This window comes from Erinaceus europaeus, chromosome 12, assembly GCF_950295315.1.
Source record: "Erinaceus europaeus chromosome 12, mEriEur2.1, whole genome shotgun sequence".
NCBI lineage: Eukaryota > Metazoa > Chordata > Mammalia > Eulipotyphla > Erinaceidae > Erinaceus > Erinaceus europaeus.
Window position 1 is genome coordinate 73,830,275 of NC_080173.1, and position 21,533 is coordinate 73,851,807.

Below are 21,533 nucleotides of genomic sequence, written 5' to 3' on the forward strand. Positions count from 1 at the left end.
TTGTTGTTTTATTGTTGTAGTTATTATTGTTGTCTGTCTTCATTGTTGGATAGGACAGAGAGAAATGGAGAGAGGAGGGGAAGACAGAGAGGAGAGATAGACACACCTGCAGACCTGCATCACCGCCTGTGAAGCGACTCCCCTGCAGGTGGGGAGCCGGGGTTCGAACTGGGATCCTTATACTGGTCCTTGTGCTTTGCGCCACCTGCGCTTAACCCGCTGCGCTACAGCCTGACCCCCCCCCCAGCCTATTTCTATCTTTCCCTACTGGGGTAGGGCTCTGGAGAAGTGGGGTTCTAGGACACATTGGTGAGGTCATCAGCCCAGGGAAGTAAGGATGAAATCATAGTGGCATCTGCACCTTGGTAGCTGGAAGGCAGTAAGATGCAAAACAGGACAAAATAAAGAACTTTTAATTTTTTTTTTTTAACCACAGTACTGATCACCTCTGGCATGTATTGGTGCAGGGGATTTAACCTTGGATTTTGGATCCTCAGGTGTGAAAGTCTCTTTGCATAGCCATTATGCTATCTACCCCCAGCCCCTTAACTCCAAGTTTTATTTAATGTGTCTTTGCTGACGATATTCCTCAAAATACTCTAATAATAATTTTTTAAGCTGGAGTTCTGCTCAGCTTTGGTTTATGGTAGTGGGAGTGGGCTTGAGGTTGACAGGGAACTTCAGAATCTCAGACATGAAAGTCTTTTGCATAACCATTATGCTATCTCCCCTGCCTCTAATCACTTATTATCTTTGTTTTTTAAAAGAATGGACAGCTGGCTTTGAGGGGTACAGTCTGAGCAGTCGAAGAAATATAGCACTCCGGAATGATTCTGAATCCTCAGGTGTTCTTTACTCCAGTGCTCCAACTTATTTCTGTGGGCAGACATTAACATTCAGGCAAGTAGATACTAAAGTCTTTCTTGGGGGCTAGAGAAAATGCTCACCAGAAACAGCACACACCTTGCCCTGTTGGCTGCCCAGTTTCCAGCACCAGCATCACGTGGGAGGTGCTGTGTCGCTGAAGGAAGCTCCTGTGCTTTGGTCCCAGACCAGTGAAATCACACACACAGGACATGGGTGAGACTCTTCCCTTCCCAGCTCTGGGAGGTGGTGCAGTGGATAAAGTATATATGTGGTCCCAAGTTCAGTCTCTGGCATCACATGGAGCACAGTGATGCTCTGGTTCTCTCGCTCTCTTATCTCTTTTCCTTCTTGCCTAAATAAAAGACAAAGAAAAAATAGTTTACACTAAACTAGTTTTTTTTTTTTTCTCTGTTTGTTTCCTACCTCAGATGGTAGTGCGTGGAGTCATCTCATGGTTGGAAACTCAAACATGATTGGGAGAAGTCCTTATCATCGGCCTAGTTTTAAAATTTTAATGATTTGAGAGTCTGGCAGTAGTGCAGCAGGTTAAATGCACGTGGCGCAAAGCAAATGGACCTGTGTGAGGATCCCGGTTCAAGCCCCTGGCTCCCTACCTGCAGGGGAGTCGCTTTACAGGCGGTGATGCAGGTCTGCATGTGTCTTTCTCTCCCCTTCTCTGTCTTCCCCTCCTCTCTCCATTTCTCTCTGTCCTGTCCAACAATGACGACATCAATAACTACAACAATAAAACAACAAGGGCAACAAATGGAAAATAAATATAAAAAAATTAATGATTTATTATTTTTTTATTAAATTTATTTACTTCCTTTTGTTGCCCTTGTTGCTTTATTGTTGTAATTATTATTGTTGTCTGTCTTCATTGTTGGATAGGACAGAGAGAAATGGAGAGAGGAGGGGAAGACGGGGAGAGAAAGACAGACACTTGTAGACCTGCTTCACCACTTGTGAAGCAATTCCCCTGCAAGTGGGGAGCCGGGGGCTCGAACCAGGATCCTTATGTCAGCCCTTGAGCTTTGTGCCACCTGCGTTTAACCCGCCCAACTCCCTCTTCCTTTTTTTTTTTTTTTTTCCCTTGACAAGGCTTGGCTAGAACTTTGAACCATTATAATTTCATTGCCCCCGCTGGACTAATTTTTCTTTTTCCAGATAGAGGGAGAGACATAGAGATAAGGGGAGATACCACAGTACTGTTTCACCACTTGTGAAGTTTCCTTTTTTTTTTAATTGTTGTAGTTATTGTTATTGATGTCATTGTTGTTGGATAGGACAGAGAGAAATGGAGAGGAGGGGATGACAGGGGGAGAGAAAGACAGATACCTGCAGACCTGCTTCACCGCCTGTGAAGCGACTCCCCTGAAGGTGGGGAGCTGGGGGCTCGAACCGGGATCCTTACGCTGGTCCTTGTGCTTTGCGCCACTTGCACTTAACCTACTGCGCTACCGCTCACCTCCCGTGAAGTTTCCTTTTTATGTAGTGTTCAGACCTGGGTCCTTGTACATGGTACAGTATATGCCTACCTGGTGAGCTATCCTTAAAACTTAAGTTTTAAGCTTAGTAACTGTTAGTTATGGTTGAACACACACACACACATACACACACAGACACACAGACACACACACACAGATTAAATGATCTTTTTCTTTCTTTGACAGAGTTGAAACTGTGGGACAGCCAGACAGAAGAGACAGCATAGGAGTGTGTGCGGAAAAGCAAAATGGCTATGACTCTCTGCAGCGGGATCAAGCAGTGTGCATCGGCACAAATGGTAAAAGAGAAACAACTGTGATTTGTGTGTGCGTGTGTGTTCCATCCATATGAAAAAAATTAGGATGTATATACATTATCATTATTATATAAGTAGAACCTTGAACCAGAGCTCTTTTTTTGTTTTTCTTTTAATAGAGGCAGAGAGAGAATGAAAGAGACACAGTGGGGCCAGGAGGTAGCTTACCTGGTTAAGTGTTCACATTACAGTGTACAAAGACCTAGGTTCAAGTCCCTGGTCCCCACCTGCAGGGGGAAAGCTTCACAAGTGGTGAAGCAGGGCTGCAGGTGTCTCTCCGTCTTTCACTCCTCTCTTAATTTCTGGCTGTCTCTAGCCAATAAAAAAAATTAAATAAAGTTAAAAAAAAAAAGAAACATCATTAAAAAGAGAAAAAGTGGGGGGAGGGGAAAGATAGAGACACAGCACCAAAGCTTCCTTCAGTGTGGTGGCCGGGCTTGAACCTGCTTTGCACACATGACAAAGCAACACACTATTCAAGTGACTGGCTTTGGATCAGACCGCTAAAATGTGATTAAAGCTTAAACATTTTCTCCTTCCATAAGAGTGGAAGTTAATTCACATTAAGTTAAAAGCATTGTCTTTGGCCAGTTGGTATTTCAAAATGTTTTCTGTGAATTAGGTAATTAGCTGTGTCTAGTAATCTGTTTTTAATTATTCATATGTAAATGACTTTATGTTTACAGGTGCAGTTTTTGTAAACGGAAAAGAAATGACTAATCAGTTGCCTGCAGTTACTTCTGGTTCTACTGTCACATTTGACATTGAAGCTGTGACTCTAGGATCCATCAATAATAATGAAGGTGGAAACTTCAAGCTTCGAGTAACCATTAGCTCAAATAACAGAGAAGTGGTTTTTGATTGGTTGCTTGACCAATCCTGTGGTTCTCTTTACTTTGGATGCTCATTTTTCTACCCTGGATGGAAAGTGTTGGTGTTTTAGATTTCTGGATGAATGACTTTGGTTTGTGGGTTTCAATGTTTCTGTCTCCAGCTCAGTTAAGTTTTGATTTAAAAGTCATTAGGTTCATCTCTTAGTTAAGCCATTGAAAATGGAAAATATTTACTGGACTTATTTTGCAATATTTTATCAACAAGAAACTTGAATATTGTGGACAAAACCATCATGTGGCCAATTTTATTTTCAGGACAGTTTTAATCGAAACATCACATCATAGTAAAAGAAAAAAAAAATCAACTTGGATTTAAAAGTCTGATAAGATAAAGGCCTATCCCAGTACTTTTTAAAGATGATTATGAAACAGAAAAACTTAAAGTAACATTGTTTTATTAAGTCTCCACCCTTTAAGGATCTAAAGCCATATTAAAAACTTTAGAACAACAGGAATAGACCAGATGTCTATATTAACTGTGTACTATCTCTGTGAGTGTTGAATATGCTATTTTCAAGCTTTGGTAAGCAGTGTTAAATTTTCTCTCATGTTTAGTAATCTTTAAGTCTCAAAAGCATGACAACTTTTGCATTTCTTAAAATTACTGAACAAATGTCTTAGTAAGCATTTGTTTATTTGTTCTTCCTTTGTAATTTGATTCATGATAGTTTAATTTTTTCAGGGTAAAAATACTTATGGAAATAGTATACACAGCAGTGTTAGCTTTTTTGCATGTTTGTAATGTGTACATGTGCATATCAATCCTCAGTGGTATGCTTACTACTTTTCATAGAGTATGAACTGCAGTCCAGTTTAATGTCAGTTTTACAAGTGGTCTTCCAGTGGATCAAACAGATACAGAATAAATATTTGACTTGTTTTTTTGAAAGACTTAAATTTGCTTAAAGTATTTATTTGAAAAGACTTTTTATATAAAGACGATGATCTTAACTTGCTATACCAGCTTACAGAGGTTTTTTTTTTCCCCAATATATATATAGATCCAACCACTAAAGGCTGGGTTTCCTTCCTTCCTTTTTTTTTTTTTCTTTACCAGAGCACTGCTCAGCTCTGGCTTATGGCTGTGTGGGGAATTGAACCTGGGACTTGAGAGCCTCAGCATGAAAGTCTCTTTGCATAACCATTATGCTGTACCCCCACCCTTTAAAAAATATTTTAATTTTATTTTTGAGAGAGATGCAGAGAGAGAGAGACACACAGAGAAACACCAGAGCATTGGTCAGCTCTGGCTTATGGTGGTGCGGGGGATTGAACCTGGGACTTAGGAGCCTCAGTCATGAGTGTCTGTTTGCATAACCATTATGCTGTCTCCCCCGCCCACAGAGTTTTTAATGTGAATTTTTTTTCCACTTTGACCAATAAAAAGTGGAAAGGCAAATTTGATATTTTTGTAAGATAATTTATTTGGGGATTGAAATTCCCTGTTAGATAATCATGACATTTTTTCTGTGCCTTTTTATAGAGTTGTCTGTCACTTGTTTAGTGACTGTTAAGAAAATGTGCTAGAGGGAGTCGGGCAGTAGTGCAGTAGGTAAAGCGCAGGTGGCGCAAAGTACAAGGACTGGCATAAGGATCCCAGTTCCAGCCCCCCGGTTCCCTCACCTGCAGAGGAGTCGCTTCACAAGCAGTGAAGCTAGTCTGTAGGTGTCTTTCTCTCCCACTCTCTGTCTTCCCCATCTCTCTCTATGTCTCTCTGTCCTATCCAACAACAATGACATCAATAATACCTACAACAATAAAACAAAAAGGGCAACAACAGGGAATAAATATTAAAAAAGAAAAAAGAAAGAAAATGTGCTAGAATGGGGGCCTGGTGGTGGTGCACTTGGTTGAGTGCACACGTTACAGTATGCAAGGACCCAAGTTGGAGGCCCCAGTCCCCACCTGCCAGGGGAAAGCTTTTCAAGTGGTGAAACAGTGCTGCAGGTGTCTGTCTCTCCCTCTCTATCACCCCCTTACCTCTTGACTTCTGGCTGTCTCTAATAAATAAAGTTTAAAAAAGGGGGAAAAAAAAAAAAGAGAAAATGTGCTACAATGTAGATGCCTTGTCCAGTTGTATGAAACATAATAAAAACCTGAGTTAAATGTATTTTTTTTCATGAGACTATGAATCCAATGTTAATCTTACTGTAAGTAGAGGAAGAAAAGGGTTTGTTATGGTCCCTTTTTCAGTTCAGATACTGTAACTTATGAAGTTATACTTTATTTTTTAAAGATTTATTATTATTTTGCCTCCAGGATTTTTGCTGGGGCTTGGCGCATGCACTATGAATCCACTGTTCCTGGAGGCCATTTTTCCTGTGATGGTGCCCTTGCTGTAGTTGTTGTTGTTATAGCTGTTGTTGTTGGGTAGGACAGAGAGAAATTGAGAGAGGAGGGGAAGACAGAGGAGGAAAGACAAACACCTGCAGACCTGCTTTACCACTTGTGAAGTGACCACCCTGCAGGTGGGGAGCTGGGGGCTCGGACCAGAATCTTTATGCTGTTCCTTGTGCTTTGCATCGTGTGCTTAACCTGCTGTGCTACCGCCCAGTCCCCTTAACTGTGGGTATTTTATGAGAAAGGCTAGAGCAGTACTCAGTCACAAGCAGTACCTGGGACTGAATTTAGGATCCCATAGGAGCAAGTCCAAAACACCACCATGCTGCTTTACTCCTCCTGGGCTGCTTTACTACGTTTTTAATGTGGTACTTGGGAATACAACCCAGGCCCTCACAATACAAGACCTATGCTGTACCACTGTGCTATGTCCTTAGTCCACTTCCGATTTGTCTTGATTTCAGTTGTTTTTTGCTTTTAACAAGAGCACTGCTTAGCTCTGGCATATATGGTGGTATGGGGATTGAACCTGAGACTTTGGAGTCTCAGACATGAGAGACTCTTTGCTAATTATACTACCTGCCTGCCCCACTTTTTAAAAAATATTTTATTTATTTACTAATGAGAAAGGAGAGAGAGAAAGAATCAGACATCACTCTGGTACATGTGCTGCCAGGGATTGAACTTGGATGTCATGCTTGATAATCCAATGCTTTATCCACAGCACCACCTGGTGGACCACCCCCACTTAACTCTGCTGTGGATAGAGATATGCAGAAATAAAGTGGAAAGGGGGTGATAGGGAGAGAGGGTGAGGATAGATAGGAAATACTTCTGCCTGAGGCTCCAAAGTTCCAGCTTCAGTCCCATGCACCATCTCTCGTACATGTGCAGCCGGGGATTAAACTCGGGACCTCATGCTTGAGAGTCCAGTGCCTCAGGTTCACACAAAGACTCAGGTTCAAGCCCCTGGTCCCCACCTTGAGGGGGAAAGCTTCACAAGTGGTAGAGCAGGGCTGCAGGTGTCTCCCCTCCCCTCTCCTATTTTCTCTGTCTTTATCTAATAATTAAGAAAGAGGGAGTTGGGCGGTAGTGCAGCGGGTTAAGTGCACATGGTGCAAACCTCAGGGACCTGCATAAGGGTCCCATTTGAGCCCCCGGCTCCCCATCTGCAGGGGAGTCGCTTCACAAGCGGTGAAGCAGGTCTGCAGGTGTCTTTCTCTCTTCCTCTCTGTCTTCCCCTCCTCTCCATTTCTCTCTGTCCTATCCAACAACAGCGACATTAATAACAACAACAACTACAACAATAAAACAAGGGCAACAAAAGGGAATAAATAAAATATTAAAAAAAAAAAGAGGGAGAGACTAATGTACTGCTTAGCTCTGGCCTATGGTGGTGCTGGGGATTCAACTTGGGACTTTAGAACTTCAGGCATGAAAGAAAAGCTTTTTTGCATAATCACACAAAATTCCCAGGCCAGATTCTATCATTTCACAGAAATGACTGAAAACTAATTTAATTTTTTAAAAAGATCATATTTATTCAGGAAGAATGATAGGCAGAGAGAGAGACAAAGAACCATCTATCACTCTGGTACATGTGCTGCCGGGGATTGAACTCCATGCCTCATGCTTGAGAGTTCCACACTTTATCCTCCTGCACCACACAAAACTAATTTAATTACTATTACTTAAATAATAGATACAGAAAGAAAGATATAAAGAGAAATAGAGGAAGAGACACCAACCTGGGACCTTAGAGCATGGAAGTCTTTGCATAACCACTACATCATCTACCCCACCATTATTATTATCATTAAAGACATTTTCTTTATTGATGAGAGATGAAAAGAGAGGGAGAGGGCGGGGGAGACAGCATAGTTATGCAAAGAGACTCTCATGCCTGAGGCTCCTAAGTCCCAGGTTCAATACCCCGCACCACTATAAGCCAGAGCTGAGCAGTGCTCTGATGTTTCTCTGTGTGTCTCTGCATCTCTCAAAAATAAAGAAAAAAAAAAAAAGTAAAGAGAGAGTCATTCTGATACATGTGTTGCCAGGGATTGAACTCAGGATCTCACATGTGAAAGTCTAATATTTTTACCCATTGTGCCACTTCCTGGATCACTACCATTATTATATACTTTAAAAATAAAAAACATGTTACTTTATTAATACAGCAGTCACTCCCCAATGTGCTTAAACAAGATGCTTACATGACAATACAAAGGACACCAAACCTTGAAAGATTTCAGACCCAGATGGCATCAGCCCACCCTGCATCAAAGGTCACTACTCTCAGCCATGAGGGCCTGAGCATAGTCTCTTGCTCAGAGAAGGAACAGAACTAGCTGGTCTAGGTCCTTCTACCTTCTGCAACCCACAATGACCCTGGGTCCATGCTCCCAGAGGGATAGAGAATGGGAAACCTATCGGGGGAGGGGGTGGGATATGGAGATTGGGCGGTGGGAATTGTGTGGAGTTGTACCCCTCCTACCCTATGGTTTTGTTAATTAATCCTTTCTTAAATAAAAAAAAAGAACTAGCTGGTCTAGGGCCTGGTTCTGGGCTCAACCCTGTCCCTTCCCTAAACATACACACTTGCTTGGCTGTCAGAATCATGAAAGGGAAGGTTCCAGAAAGGTTTCTACAGTGGCTTGGCCAGGGACAAAATCGCCAGGTGTCATGGAATGTAAGTCATCTCGCCCACAGAGCTGCACATACTGGGCAAAAATGGGCTCGTAGTGTGGGTGCAGTGAGGACACCTAGCTTATGCATCTGCTCCCAGGAGCAGAAAAAGACATCGGGACCCTCTCTGCAGCCCGGGTATGTCATGAGCTTGGCCATTAGGCCATGGCCTCAGGTACCCATTCCAGGGCCCGCACCAAGGGCTCTGGACACTCAGTGAACAAAGTGCATCAAGGTGTCGGTACCTCTGGGAGTAAGTGCATGTGCTGGTGCCCATCCATATGGGTGTGGTCCCTGCCCACTAACTCAGCTGGGCCTCGAGCTCTTCCCAGACCTGGGACAAGGCCAAGTCTCCAGCCGCCATTACCTCCCAGAATCCCCTCTTGCTGTGGAAGAAACCTTCAGGGCTGGTGGGGCCTACAGGCTGCCCCTCCAACAGGCTGGCACGCAGGCTGGAGCAGATGCAGTGCCAGTAGGCTGGTGCAAGTGAGCAGGGCGGCCACAGTCCCTGGACTCGGCCGGGCTGTCCCCTTCACTTGTGTGCCAGCTGTGCAGACCTGCTTCACTGCTTGTAAAGCTTCTCTCCCTGCAGGTGGGAACGGGGACTTGAACCCAGATCCTTTTGCAAGGTGATATGCACACTTAACCAGGTGCACTACTGCCCGGCCCTCAAAAGTAAAACTCTTTATTCAAGCACTTGGTGGGAGCAATTGAATATAATATGAAAATCATAATTACAGGTTAATGTTTGGAAACTTTCATGCCAGGGAATCCAAAATCTCAGGTCAATCCCCAGCACCACCATAAACTAGAATTGAGCAGGGCTCTGATCCAACAAATAAAGGTTAATAAAAGCAGGGGATAACATTTGTTATGCAAATAGATCTCTTTCTTGAGGCTCTGCACTCCTAGCTCTAATCCCCAGCACCAATATAAACTAGATCTGAGAGACTTCATCTCTTTCTGTATCACTTTCATTAATAATAATAATAATAATAATAAAAGGTATAGTGGTCTGGAAGGTAGCACATGGGTAAAGCATGGATTTTAAAGATTTTATTTATTCATGAATAATAATAGGTGCAGATAATAATGTTATATATCCACTGTGCCACCTCCCGGACCACAGTCATTGGATTCTCAACTATGAGGTCTCAGGTTCAATCCCCGGCAGCACATGTACCAGAGTGATGTCTAGTCCTTTCTCCTACTTTTCTCACATTCTTTTTTAAAAAGTATAAATATAATTAAATACAGTAATGACACACACACAAAAAAACTATGTAACAATATAGCCTAGTCCTATGCCAACAAAAAGTAAAAAAAACAACCGAATTGTGTTGGTGCTGCCCTGAAAGTGTTTTCGATGTTATGCTGGTATTTAAATACAAAAACCTATATTGTTTCTGTTGTTTTTAAAGATTAGAGAGAGCAGGAGAAGGACAACTAGAGTACCACTCTGGTACCTAGGATTGAATTTAGGACCTAAAGCTTATAGATTCTATGCTTTTCCTGCAGTGCCACCTCCTGGCCACAACACTTTTTTTTTTGTAAATAGTTCATCATGAACACTAAAATTATATTTAAATAATTAGTGACTAATGAACGAGACAGAGAATTAGTACCGCACTGGTACATGAAATGCCAGCGATTGAACTCAAAACCTCTAGTTTGACTGTTCACCCCTTTACCCACTGCAACACTCCCTAGCTTCATGAGCACTGAAATGCTTACATAGACTGTGTATTCTTCTTGAATTGTATGTCCATGTGTTGAAACTGGGTTTGAAGGTCCATATCTGCTCTGAATTCTACTTATCTCTTCTCTTAGCTTTCTATTTCCCCTTTTTATTAGTGATTTAATATTGATTTACAAGATTATAAAATAACAGGTATAGGGGGTCGGGTGGTAAAGCACTGGGTTAAACGCACGTGGCGCAAAGTACAAGGACCAGCATAAGGATCCCGGGCTCCCCACCTCCAGGGGTGTCGCTTCACAAGTGAAGTAGGTCTGCAGGTGTCTTTCTCTTCCCCTCCTTTCTCGATTTCTTGTCCTATCCAACATCATCAGTAACAATTATAATAACCATAACAACAGACCCATTTCACCACCTGTGAAGCCACCTGCAGATGGGGAGCCGAGGGCTCAAACCTGGATTCTTACACTGGTCCTTGCTGCGCTTTGAGCCACCTGTGCTTAACCCACTGCACTACCGCCTGACCCCCCCCATTAAAAATATATTTCCCTTTTTTTTTTTTTGCCTCCAGGGTTATTGCTGGGGCTCAGTGCCTGCAACCATGAATCCACTGCTTCTGGAGGCTATTTTTACCCCTTTTGTTGCCCTTACTGTTGTAGCCTTGTTGTGGTCATTATTGTTACTGATGTTGTTCCTTGTTGGACAGAGAGAAATGGAGAGGACAGAGAGCTGGAGAGAAAGACACCTGCAGACCTGCTTCAGTTGTGAAGCGACCCTCCTGCAGGTGGGGAGCTGGGGCTCGAACCAGGATCCTTACATCAGTCCTTGTGCTCTGCGGCAGGTGCACTTAACCTGCTGCACTACCACCCGACCCCCACCCTTGTAGGACAGAGAGAAATGGAGAGAGGAGGGGAAGACAGAGAGAGGGAAAGACTCCTGCAGACCTGTTTCACCACCTGTGAAGCGACTTCCATGCAGGTGTGGAGCTGGAGGCTCCAACCGGGATCTTCACGCTGGTTCTTGCACTTTGCGCCACCTGCACTTAACCCGGTGCGCTACCGCTGGACTCCCGATTATTATTATTTTTTAGAAGTAGAAGTCTTTTTAAAAATATTTTAATGACAGGGATAGGAGAAAGAACCAGACATCACTCTAGTACATGTGCTGCCGGGGATTGAATTTAGGACCTCATGCTTGAGAGTCCAAAGCTTTATCAATGCACCACCTCCCAATTATTATTTCTTTTTTTAATATTTATTTTCCCTTTTGTTGCCCTTGTTTTATTGTTGTAATTATTATTGTTGTTCTTGATGTTGTCGTCATTGGATAGGACAGAGAGAAATGAACAGAGGGGAAGACAGAGAGGGGGAGAGTAAGATAGACACCTACCTGCAGACCTGCTTCACCACCTGTGAAGCGACTCCCCTGCAGGTGGGGAGCCGAGGGCTAGAACCGAGATCCTTATGCTGGTCCTTGTGCTTGGCCCAACTGCACTTAAGCCACTGCACTACCGCCCGAGACTCTCCTGATTATTATCTCTATAGCTATTTATCTGCATCTCTGTGTGTGTGTGTATATATATATATATATATATATATATATATATGCCCATATTTTCCATGGTCCTGCCTTCACTTTTTTTTTAAAATTCTTATTGGGAGATTAATAGTTTACAGTCAACAGTAAATCCAATAGTTTGTACATGCAGAACACTTCCTAGTTTTCCACAATACAACCCCCAGTGTTTTTTTCTTCTTCAGTATTTTACTTTAATGTGAAAAACATACAAAGACAAAGAGAGCAGAACATTGCTCAGCACTGATTTATGGTGCTAGGGATGGAAGCTGAGAATTAAGAGCCTCAGACATGAGGTTTTTGAATCACCATTATCCTATCTCCTGAGCCCTACTTTATATTTACTTTTTCGATAGACAGAGAAATTGAAAGACAGTGAAAAACAAGAGGGAGGCAGAGAGGGAGAAAAAACTGAACCATGGGCTTTCTGCACTGTAACACGTGCACTCTACTGGGTGCACTACTAGCCAATCCCTCTAACTTACCTCTTTAACAAACTTTATTGGTGGAATCTCTTCTTCATCGTGAATATCAGAGAGAGTTCCTTGAAGTACTTATGATAGTGTTTATTCTTCAGAATTATTTTTACATTCTCTTTATGTTGACCTTTCCATTGTTAATGTACTGTTATCCAAATTATAATTAGTTGTACAGTGGTCACTGCAGATTATCCTCTCTTCAGAGCCAGTACCTTTTACTCCTGTTAAAGAGAAATGGTTATGAAATTACAATGTAGCACTGACATTTTCTTTTATAGCCTCTCATCATTGGCTACTGGTTTAACATCCTATGGATGTGATACTGTTCCAATAGCAGCAGATGATTTTATAGACTTCTCATTTTATTTATTTTGCTCCAGGTTTATCGCTGGGGCTCAGTGCCTGAACTACAAATACACTGTTCCTGGAGGACATCTTTTTTATTTTTATTAGGACAGAGAAATTGAAAAGGGGTAGGGTAGAGAGGGTGAAAGACCCACAGACCTGTTTCACTGCTTGTGAAGCGACCCCCAGTAGGTAGGGAGCTCCAACTGGGATTCTTGAGCAGGACCTTGTGGCTCATACTATGTGCTTTTAACCCTGTGTGCTACCGCCTGAACCCCCTCTAATTATATCATAAGGTCCCCTCCCTTCCACCATCATGTACCAGGACCTAAAAGCCTCACCCCCACTGCCAGTCCTTTACTTTGATGCAGTACACCAAACCCAGTCCAAATTCTACTTTTGTTATTCCCTACTATTATTTCTCAGCATCTTTCTAGGAGTGAGATCATCCCATATTCACCCTTCTCTTTCTGGCTTATCTCACCTAACATCCCCCTACAAGCTCCATCCAAGGTCAAATCATCTTTAATAGCAATATTCTTAAAACACTCATCTGTTGTTGGACAGCGAGACTGCTTCCAAATTTTGGCTACTATAAACATAGGTATGAACATCTTTTTGGATACGTATATTTGATTCCTTAGGACAATTCCCTAGGAAAGGAATCGCTGGGTCAGAGTAGGCCCATTTCTAGTCCTCTGGGCTCTCCACCAGGACTGGATCAATTTACATTCCCACCAGCAGTGCATGAAGGTTCCTTTACCCTGCAACTTCTCATTTAATATCCATTGTGACATATGGCAGTCTCACAGTGGTGTTCTTATTGTCTTTATATTTCTCGGATAATGACTTGTAGCAATTTTGTGGTCTTTTAGATTTCTTTGGTAGATATTGTTCATATCATTTTAGGGTTGGGATGGGATAATTTGTTCTTTTGTCATAATTTCATGAGCTCTGTGTATTTTGGTTACTAGCCTTTTGTCTCATGTATGGCATACAAAGATCTCCCATTCTGTAAGGAGTCCGGACCCACCCTTTGGGGGGGGGGGTTCTTTTGCTGTGCGCTTTTCAGTTTGATGTAGTCCCACTGGTTGATTTTGTCTTCCTTGCAACTGTCTATAAAACTTAGATGAGTATGTTCTACCAATATTTCCTTCTAAGTATTTGAGTCCCTGGTCTAACATCCAAGTCCTTGATCCATTAGGAGTTTAAAGACAGAGGATGAGATACCATAGCACTAAAACTTGCTTCAATTTTGTAAGGACCAGAGAAAGGGTTATTGGCCAGACACTATTAATGGACCAATAAAACAGTATGGTAATATTTATCTTATAAAGGAAGGCTAAATGTTATGCATGATTTGAACCCATGAATATTTTCTAAACACAGATACAATTTCAGGAACCTTTTGGCATGGACCAGTGTTTTCAGTGCATTTTAGGTGAAGTAACCTGGTTAGCAGACAGTTTGTTCCGGAACAGGTCAAACCATGGCTTATCAAAGATTCTCAGTATACAGAACCTCCCTCCTCACAAATTTTTAAATCATGGCTCAGAAATAATAAAAATTTATCTCTGCAGTAAGCCCCCAAAGTTCTTCCTATTGCATTAGCATGATGCATGAAACATCATGTCACCAAATATTTGAACACCACATAAAATCAGCAGGCAGGACAAAGAAAGTGAGATCAATCTTGTCTAAAAATGAGGTTTGGAAGCATACAAAAAACAGTGTATCTAGGCAACAAACTACTGCTTACATATAATTAGAGAGCTGACCTGTCAATTCTGTAAAGTTATCTCCAACTACTCAGTTTACAAAATGTAGCACAAAATTTTAGCTATACTTTTTTTTTTAATGAACTAGGGTAATTTCAACATTCTATAGGCACATTTTCATTCAAAAACAGATAAGACACCACAGCACCGGAGCTTAAATTTTAGGCCACATGACAAGATGCCCCACCCAGTGAGGCTATTCCTCTGGCCCATAATTTAATAATTATACATTTGTATCCATCTCTTTAGTCTGTGACGACCTTCCTTTCCCTAAACATTTTGAAAGCAAAGACAAATTTATTTTCATTTAAATGAAGACCAGGGAGTTGTGTGTGCTTCATGTGTGAGTGCCCAGTTCAGAGCCTTGGCATCATGTGAGAGAGCAAAAGATTAGTGGAACAAGTCTTTGGTCTCCCCTCTCCCACAAAAGAAAAGTTGAACACATCTGGGAGATGGTTCAGATTTCTGAAATATTAAAATACACTAGCCAAGATAAACTTTTAGTGTACACACAAACATAATTTTAAAAAATAACTGAAACAAGTTTTTATATTACTGAACTTTATGTACAAAATCATTTGATTTCAAATAAACATTTAATGTAAAAACAAGCGTTCTTTTAAACTGAATTTTTTTTTACATCTATTGTACCATTCAAATGTTTTATCATCTTACATGATTTCCTCAAAATCTCTTATCAAGGGTACATATAGAAAAGCACTTTTTTATAAATAGAAACAAAGGGATTTTTTCAGCTTTTATTATAAGATGACATAAAAAGTTTACTCAACAGAAGTAATTTCATTACTATTTGGGGGAGGGATTCACCAACTTTTTGTGCAAACAATGCTAGCCTTCTTTTAAGCATTAAGAGCATAACTGCTTAAGAAATGACATAAGCAATAATTCTACACCTACATCTCCCCTAAAATAATCTATTTTTTTTTTTACATATGTGCACAGCTTTAGCAAATTAAAGCCCGAGAGAAATGCTCGAGATCCACTATCCAGAGGCATGATCAGAGTTTACTGTAACTCACCACTTAAGAACTTACCAATCAAGGAGTCTGAAATGAAAGCTGCAGTTTCCCTCCTTCCTAATTGTTTAAACACAAAAATCAGCAACTAAGAACTTAATACTGGATGACAAATTACATCCACACTATTAGTTAAATAGTCTCACAGTTAAACACATCTTAAAGACCAATCAAATCAGTATTTACATTTTATAAATTTCTGAAGACACCATTAGAAAGCTTATACATCCCTTCATTAAACAAAATAGGGAACTGCATCTGATGGTGATGGAATGAAATAAAAAATTAAAAATACCTGTATTTACAGCAGCATTGATCCTTTATAAATAAAGAATATGAAAATGCAATTATCTTTAATGATAATAAAAAATTGAGGTGATGTTACTCAACCACAGTGCTTGGAGTTGGAATAAAATGTGTTGGTGCTTGTTAATGTGCCAGTAGTGAAACCACTTTCTGTTGGAGAAAATCCAACTGCAAATGTGCATAAAACACATATAACACAGGGCAAAATTGCTCAAAACAATTCAAGTCAGCTTATTTGTATTGGAGATTCTCATCATGAAATACAACAAAAGACATCCTTGCAAAGAAAGAAAAAGTGAACATTTCGTCCCTTGAAAATGGCATGTTAAAAACCTCTAAATCATTCTTCCCTTGGTTTATAATCCTAAAAGATGTGGATAGTTGAACCTTACAAATGATTACCTAATTGTGTGTGTGTGTGTGTGTGTGTGTGTGTGTGTGTGTGTGTGTTAGGCCTGAGGGGAGATCAACAAAATGTTCAAGCTGGAAAAAAACAACAAAAATAACTGGGTGAGCAATGCACTAAAATTATCCACATGAAAGCAAATGGTCAGTAATCTTAGAAACCAACATGAATTTTCACTGTCAACAAAGTGAAAAACAAACATCTTCTTAAACAGGCATAAGATAGAGAAGTGCTATTTAAAAAAAAATGTAAAATAAAGTTATATGAAATATCTTATCTTGTAACTTCTCATTCCAAATTGATAAATGATTTCAAAATCAAGGATCAAGGTTTGACTGCAAATTATAGTGGACGTTCACAAAATCTTCAATTTTTAAAAAAAGGAAATCATATTCCAATTTTTCATCCCCAAGAAAATCACTCATAATTTAACAGTGAAACAGCCATTATTCTTTTAGCAAAACAAAAGTAACGAAAGCAAAACCATTATTCTTTTAAAATATGAAATAACTCCAGACCAATTTATTTCATAAGACAATAAAAAAAATTATTTGAAGTATTGCTTTTCATGCTCAAACTAGAGAATGAAATAGAACCCTGATGCAAATATCCTTGCTGAAATCATTTACTTCACCTGACAGTGCCTGTTTGGAATTTAAGATTAAAAACAAAAACGAAACTCTTCATAGAGGTTGTCCCTAGGATGCAATTACAGTGTATGTCCATGACAAAAGGTAAGGGTTTTTCAGAGTTTTTGTTTTTTACTCTGTTTTGAAACCCCTGAGATATTATCCGTTTCCAAAATCTTTTCCTTTGAATTAATTTCACTAAATCCATTTGTTGTTCCATTTTGTTCTTCAGTGATTTCTTCATTTGTAGGGGAAGTTGATTCTCCTTTTTCTAATTTTTGCTGCATTTCCCGGAGCTTAGTGACTGCTTTATCTATTGACATTATGCTAATAAGATTAAAGTCATGCATGCTGACTAGATGAAGCATGAAGTTTCGACATAAATTCTTCTTAATTATTTTCTGTCCATAGTTTTCTACAAACAGCATACAGGCATGATTCATTTGATTGTCAGCAATAAACCTATTTAATAAAAATAACACATAACATCAATACTAATATAAAACACTTTTATAAAACTCTTACAGAATAATTTTGAAAGTGATGGTCAAACAAACAGTAAATGTGCATTAAACCTGAGCTTTAATTATCTTGACATGTTTAATCAGAGCAGAAATGGTATAACTTGTTTTTTTAAAAAAATATTTTTATTTATTTATTACTGGAGAGACAGAACAGAAATTTAGAAAGGAGGGGGCAGATAGAGAGGGAGAGAGACAGACAAACACCTGCAGCTCTGCTTCACCACTTGTGATATTTCCCCCCTCCAGTTGGGGACCAGTGGCTTGAACTTGGGTCCTTGTGCACTGTAATGTGTGTGCTTAACCAGGTGTGCCACCATCTGGCCCTGGGTATAATTTGTTTTTTAATAAAATTACATGAGGCAGCATTAAAAGTTTAAAATAGGGCTGGGGAGGTAGCATATTGATTATGCAAAGAGAATGAAAAAATATTTATTGGAGAAAGTCAAATTTATAGGGGAGAGAAAGAGAGACAGACAGATCTATAGCACTGCCTCACCAGTTGTAAAGCCTTCCCTTTAAAGGTGGAGACCAAGGACTTCAACCTGGGTCCTTGTGCATAGTAACATTCACTCAAGCAGGTGTGCCACTGCCCAGCCCCAACAAAAAGAATTTTGAATTTCATGCCCGAGGCTTCGAGGTCCATTTTCAATCCTTCGTACTGCAGAAGCCAAAGTTGAGCAGGTTTTGCTTTCTCCCTACACCCCTGACCCCCCCCCCCAAATATACGATCTCATACTCTCGCATTAAAATGGTCTAAACATTCAAAATACTTCCTCTTCCCTGCACCATTTTCATTAATTATACACACAATGACTTTTCACTTTATGCTCTCCACTTACATACTTAACATACTTTCATATTTCAGAACAGTGTCAACCAAAGGTGACACTGTAAGGTTTTATTGATGGGAGAAAATAGCCTATGCATGCAATGGATAAAATCTGACAAACAAATGCGAAAATGGCTGTTCTATTACTCACATGAACTGAGAATCCAACCTATAGATTTGCTGCCCAATTTACTTGACTTTTTTTTAAATCTGGGACTCAGAGCCTCAGGCATGAGAGTCTGTTTGCACAACCATTGTGCTATCTACGCCTGCCCTTGCCCAACTACCTGTTACTTTACAATGAGAATATAATGTACCCTGAAAACTGCTGTATAACAAATTGGATCAAGGAATTAAAGGGGAACTATTTTGAATGAAGTAATTGGAATAAAATTATTTACTAAGAGTGGCATATGAAGAGGAAAAATATTTAACTCGTATCCACATATACAGTAACTGAGTTGTAATGACTTGACAGTGACTTGACAATTATTTTCTGTAAAAGGTTATTAAATATTTTAGATTTTGCAAACCATATGATCTTCGTCATCGTTTTTCACATTCCAGCAAAAAAGTGAAGATTATTCTTGTTCAATGTAGCATGTGCAAAATGGCTTTAAGTCATGTACGGAGACATCTACTCTAGAACTCAAGTATCAACACCTCTTCATCCCCAGAGTAGTGAAGCAGGTCTGCAGGTATCTGTCTTCCCCTCCTCTCTACATTTCCCTCTGTCCTATCCAACAACGATGACAGCAATAACAACAATAACCACAACAACAATAAAGCAACAAGGACAATAAAAGGAAAAAAAAAAAAAAAAGCTTCCAGGAGTAGTGGATTCATAGTGTAGGCACTGAACCCCAGCAATAACCCTGGAGTTAAAGAAATAAAATAAAAATAAACTACACATATATAATCAGGTAAATAATTCATCTGGGGAGGGAGATAAATTTTTAGGTAAATGAAAGAGACCAGAGCACCTAAGCTTCTGTCAATGTGATAGGGGCCAAAATTGAACCTGGGTCGAGTCTATGGCAAAGCAGCACTCTATCCAAGTTAGCTATTTCACCAAACCCCTCCCTAAATTCTTTTCTTTTTAAAAATTTTAAAATATTTATTTTCCCTTTTGTTGCCCTTTTTAAAAAAATTGTTGTTGTACTTACTGATGTCGCTGTTGTTAGAGAGAAATGGGGAGGAGGGGAAGACAAAGGGGGAGAGATAGACTCCTGCAGACCTGTTTCACCACTTGTGAAGTGACTCCCGTGCAGGTGGGGAGCCGGGGGCTCGAACCAGAATCCTTATGCCAGTCCTTGTGCTTCGTGCCATGTGTGCTTAACTCGCTGCGCTACACCCGATGCCCCCACCTTCTACCTTGACCTCTATACAACAACATATCTAACTGAAAAGTCTACTTATTTTATCCTAAATAAACAATTAAAAAATTGTACTGAGGGTTAGGAAAAAGCTTACCCAGTAAAGTGCATATTTTACAATGAACAAGAGAAAACAATGTGAGCTCAGTTCACCACATAGGAACACAGGGAAAGGTGCACAAGTGATGGATCAATGCTGTGGTGTATTTCCTCTTTCACTGTCTCTCACCCACTATGTGGAAAAATAATTTTCTGGGAGTGGTGGAATTGTGCAGGTAGCAAAAAACAAATAAAAAACACTGTTACAGTAAATATGGTGATTAATTTTCACAATTTCTAGGACTGTAGCATATGACATACATTTGTATTCCCTGGCAATAAAAGTATAAAAAATGACTTATCAAAGTCCCAGGTTCAATCCCTACACCACCATAAAAAAAAAAAAAAAAAAAAACTAAAAAAAAAAAAAAAAAAGCACATTCCTGGGGCCAGGTAATGGTTCACCTGGCTAAGTGCTCACATTATAGTGCACAAGAACCTAGGATGATCAAGCCCCAGGATTCTACCTACAGGAGGAATGCTTCAGAAGTGGTGAAGCAGGGTTGCAGTTATCTCTCTCTCTAATAATAAGTAAATATAAAAAAAAAAAGAAGAAAAGAAGCACATTACTGAACCGGCAGAACAGTTTACTTGGACAGTGTGCTACTTTGCTATGTGGGTGACCCATGTTAGAGTCTCGTCCACATGATCGAAGGAAAATGTGGTCTCTTCCACTTTCACTCTGCCTGTATCTAAAAGTAAAATAGGATGGAGGGTTAGATAGCATAATGACTACATAAACTGACTCTCATGCCTGAGACTCTAAAGCCGCAGGTTCAATCCCCCTCAGTACTATAAGTGAGAGCTGAAGAGTACTCTGGTTAAAAACAAAAAAAATTAAAATAGCCTTTCTGACAAATTCACCGACAACCACCATTTTTGTACAATTATAATTTGAATTAGGATTAAATTCAGAAGAGACTATGTCTAAGTAAACAGAACTCTGAGGAAGATTATAACACAAGCAGATTTATACAACATGTGTCAATAGAAAGAACATAAACGAAAGTAAATATTTAGAAGTGCCATACCCATGCTTCATGACATGGAGATTCCATAGTTTCATCACTTCTTTCTCTCCCTCATTAACATCAGAAAATTCTTCAATTTGCTTAAAAGAAAATAAAAATAACCATTAAGTAGAGAATAAATAGTAATTTAAATTAGGAAGTATTGTGAAAATGTAAAAAATAGAACTCTTGTTGAGCATACAGATTAGATTACCAAGTAAGGACCTAGGTTCAAGTACCCAGTCCATCTCTATGATGGTGGGGGGAGGTCACAAACATTGGAGTAGTGTTCCAAGTTTCTCTCACCTCTTAAAAAAAAAAAGTGGGGGCCAGGGGGTGGGCCACTGGGTTAAGCGTACATGGTGATAAGCAGAAGAATCGTAGTTTCCAACTAGCAAGGTATGTGTGTGTGTGGGGTGTCTCTTTACAAATGGTGAAGCAGGTCTGCAGGTGTCTTATCTTTCTCTCTCTTCCCATCCCATCTTATCTTTCTCTCTCTCTCTTCCCATCCTTCTCTCAACTTCCCTCTATCCTAGCCAACAACAACAACAACAAAATCGAAAAAATGGCCTCCAGGAGCAGTGGATTTATAGTGCAGGTACCAAGCCCCAGTGATAACCTTGGAAGCAAAAACAAACAAACAAACAAAAAAAACAAGCAAGCCCACTAGGAAGAGTAAAGTTGTACAAGCACTGAGCCCAACCAACAACTCTGGTGGAAAACAAACAACAAAAACCAAAGAAACACTCCAGGTGATAATTCTCCTAGAAAGCATGTGCCTTCCAATGTGTATGAGAGCCCAGGTTTGACCATGGAGGACCACAGCACTGGGGGAAGCACAAGGGATATTGCAGT

General features: G+C 40.1%; 2 protein-coding genes, 1 long non-coding RNA gene and 1 other non-coding gene across 5 annotated transcripts in view; 2 read left to right on the forward strand and 2 right to left on the reverse strand.

Moving 5' to 3' along the window:
• Positions 1-5,673, forward strand: part of LOC132542005 (uncharacterized) — a 58,953-nt gene extending 53,280 nt beyond the window's left edge. The window contains exon 2 of the long non-coding RNA XR_009553131.1: positions 5,364-5,673. This is a non-coding gene — a long non-coding RNA (uncharacterized LOC132542005). The remainder of the gene's footprint in view (positions 1-5,363) is intronic.
• CRLF3 (cytokine receptor like factor 3) overlaps positions 1-5,673 on the forward strand; it is a 46,391-nt gene extending 40,718 nt beyond the window's left edge. The window contains exons 6-8 of the mRNA XM_007530815.3: positions 768-900; positions 2,541-2,653; positions 3,358-5,673. Coding sequence (XP_007530877.1) covers positions 768-900; positions 2,541-2,653; positions 3,358-3,614 — 503 coding nt within the window. The 3' untranslated portion in view covers positions 3,615-5,673. The remainder of the gene's footprint in view (positions 1-767; positions 901-2,540; positions 2,654-3,357) is intronic.
• LOC132542284 (small nucleolar RNA Z195/SNORD33/SNORD32 family) lies at positions 1,286-1,367 on the reverse strand. The gene has a single exon (XR_009553381.1). It is a non-coding gene; the product is annotated as a small nucleolar RNA Z195/SNORD33/SNORD32 family (small nucleolar RNA).
• A 9,532-nt stretch (positions 5,674-15,205) lies between the features above and the next one.
• Positions 15,206-21,533, reverse strand: part of SUZ12 (SUZ12 polycomb repressive complex 2 subunit) — a 77,073-nt gene continuing 70,745 nt past the window's right edge. For both annotated transcript variants that reach the window (XM_007530814.3, XM_016191566.2), the window contains 2 exons: positions 20,700-20,779; positions 15,206-17,302 (listed from right to left, as the gene is read on the reverse strand). In XM_007530814.3, the coding sequence (XP_007530876.1) occupies positions 16,957-17,302; positions 20,700-20,779 (426 nt within the window). In that variant the 3' untranslated portion in view covers positions 15,206-16,956. The remainder of the gene's footprint in view (positions 17,303-20,699; positions 20,780-21,533) is intronic.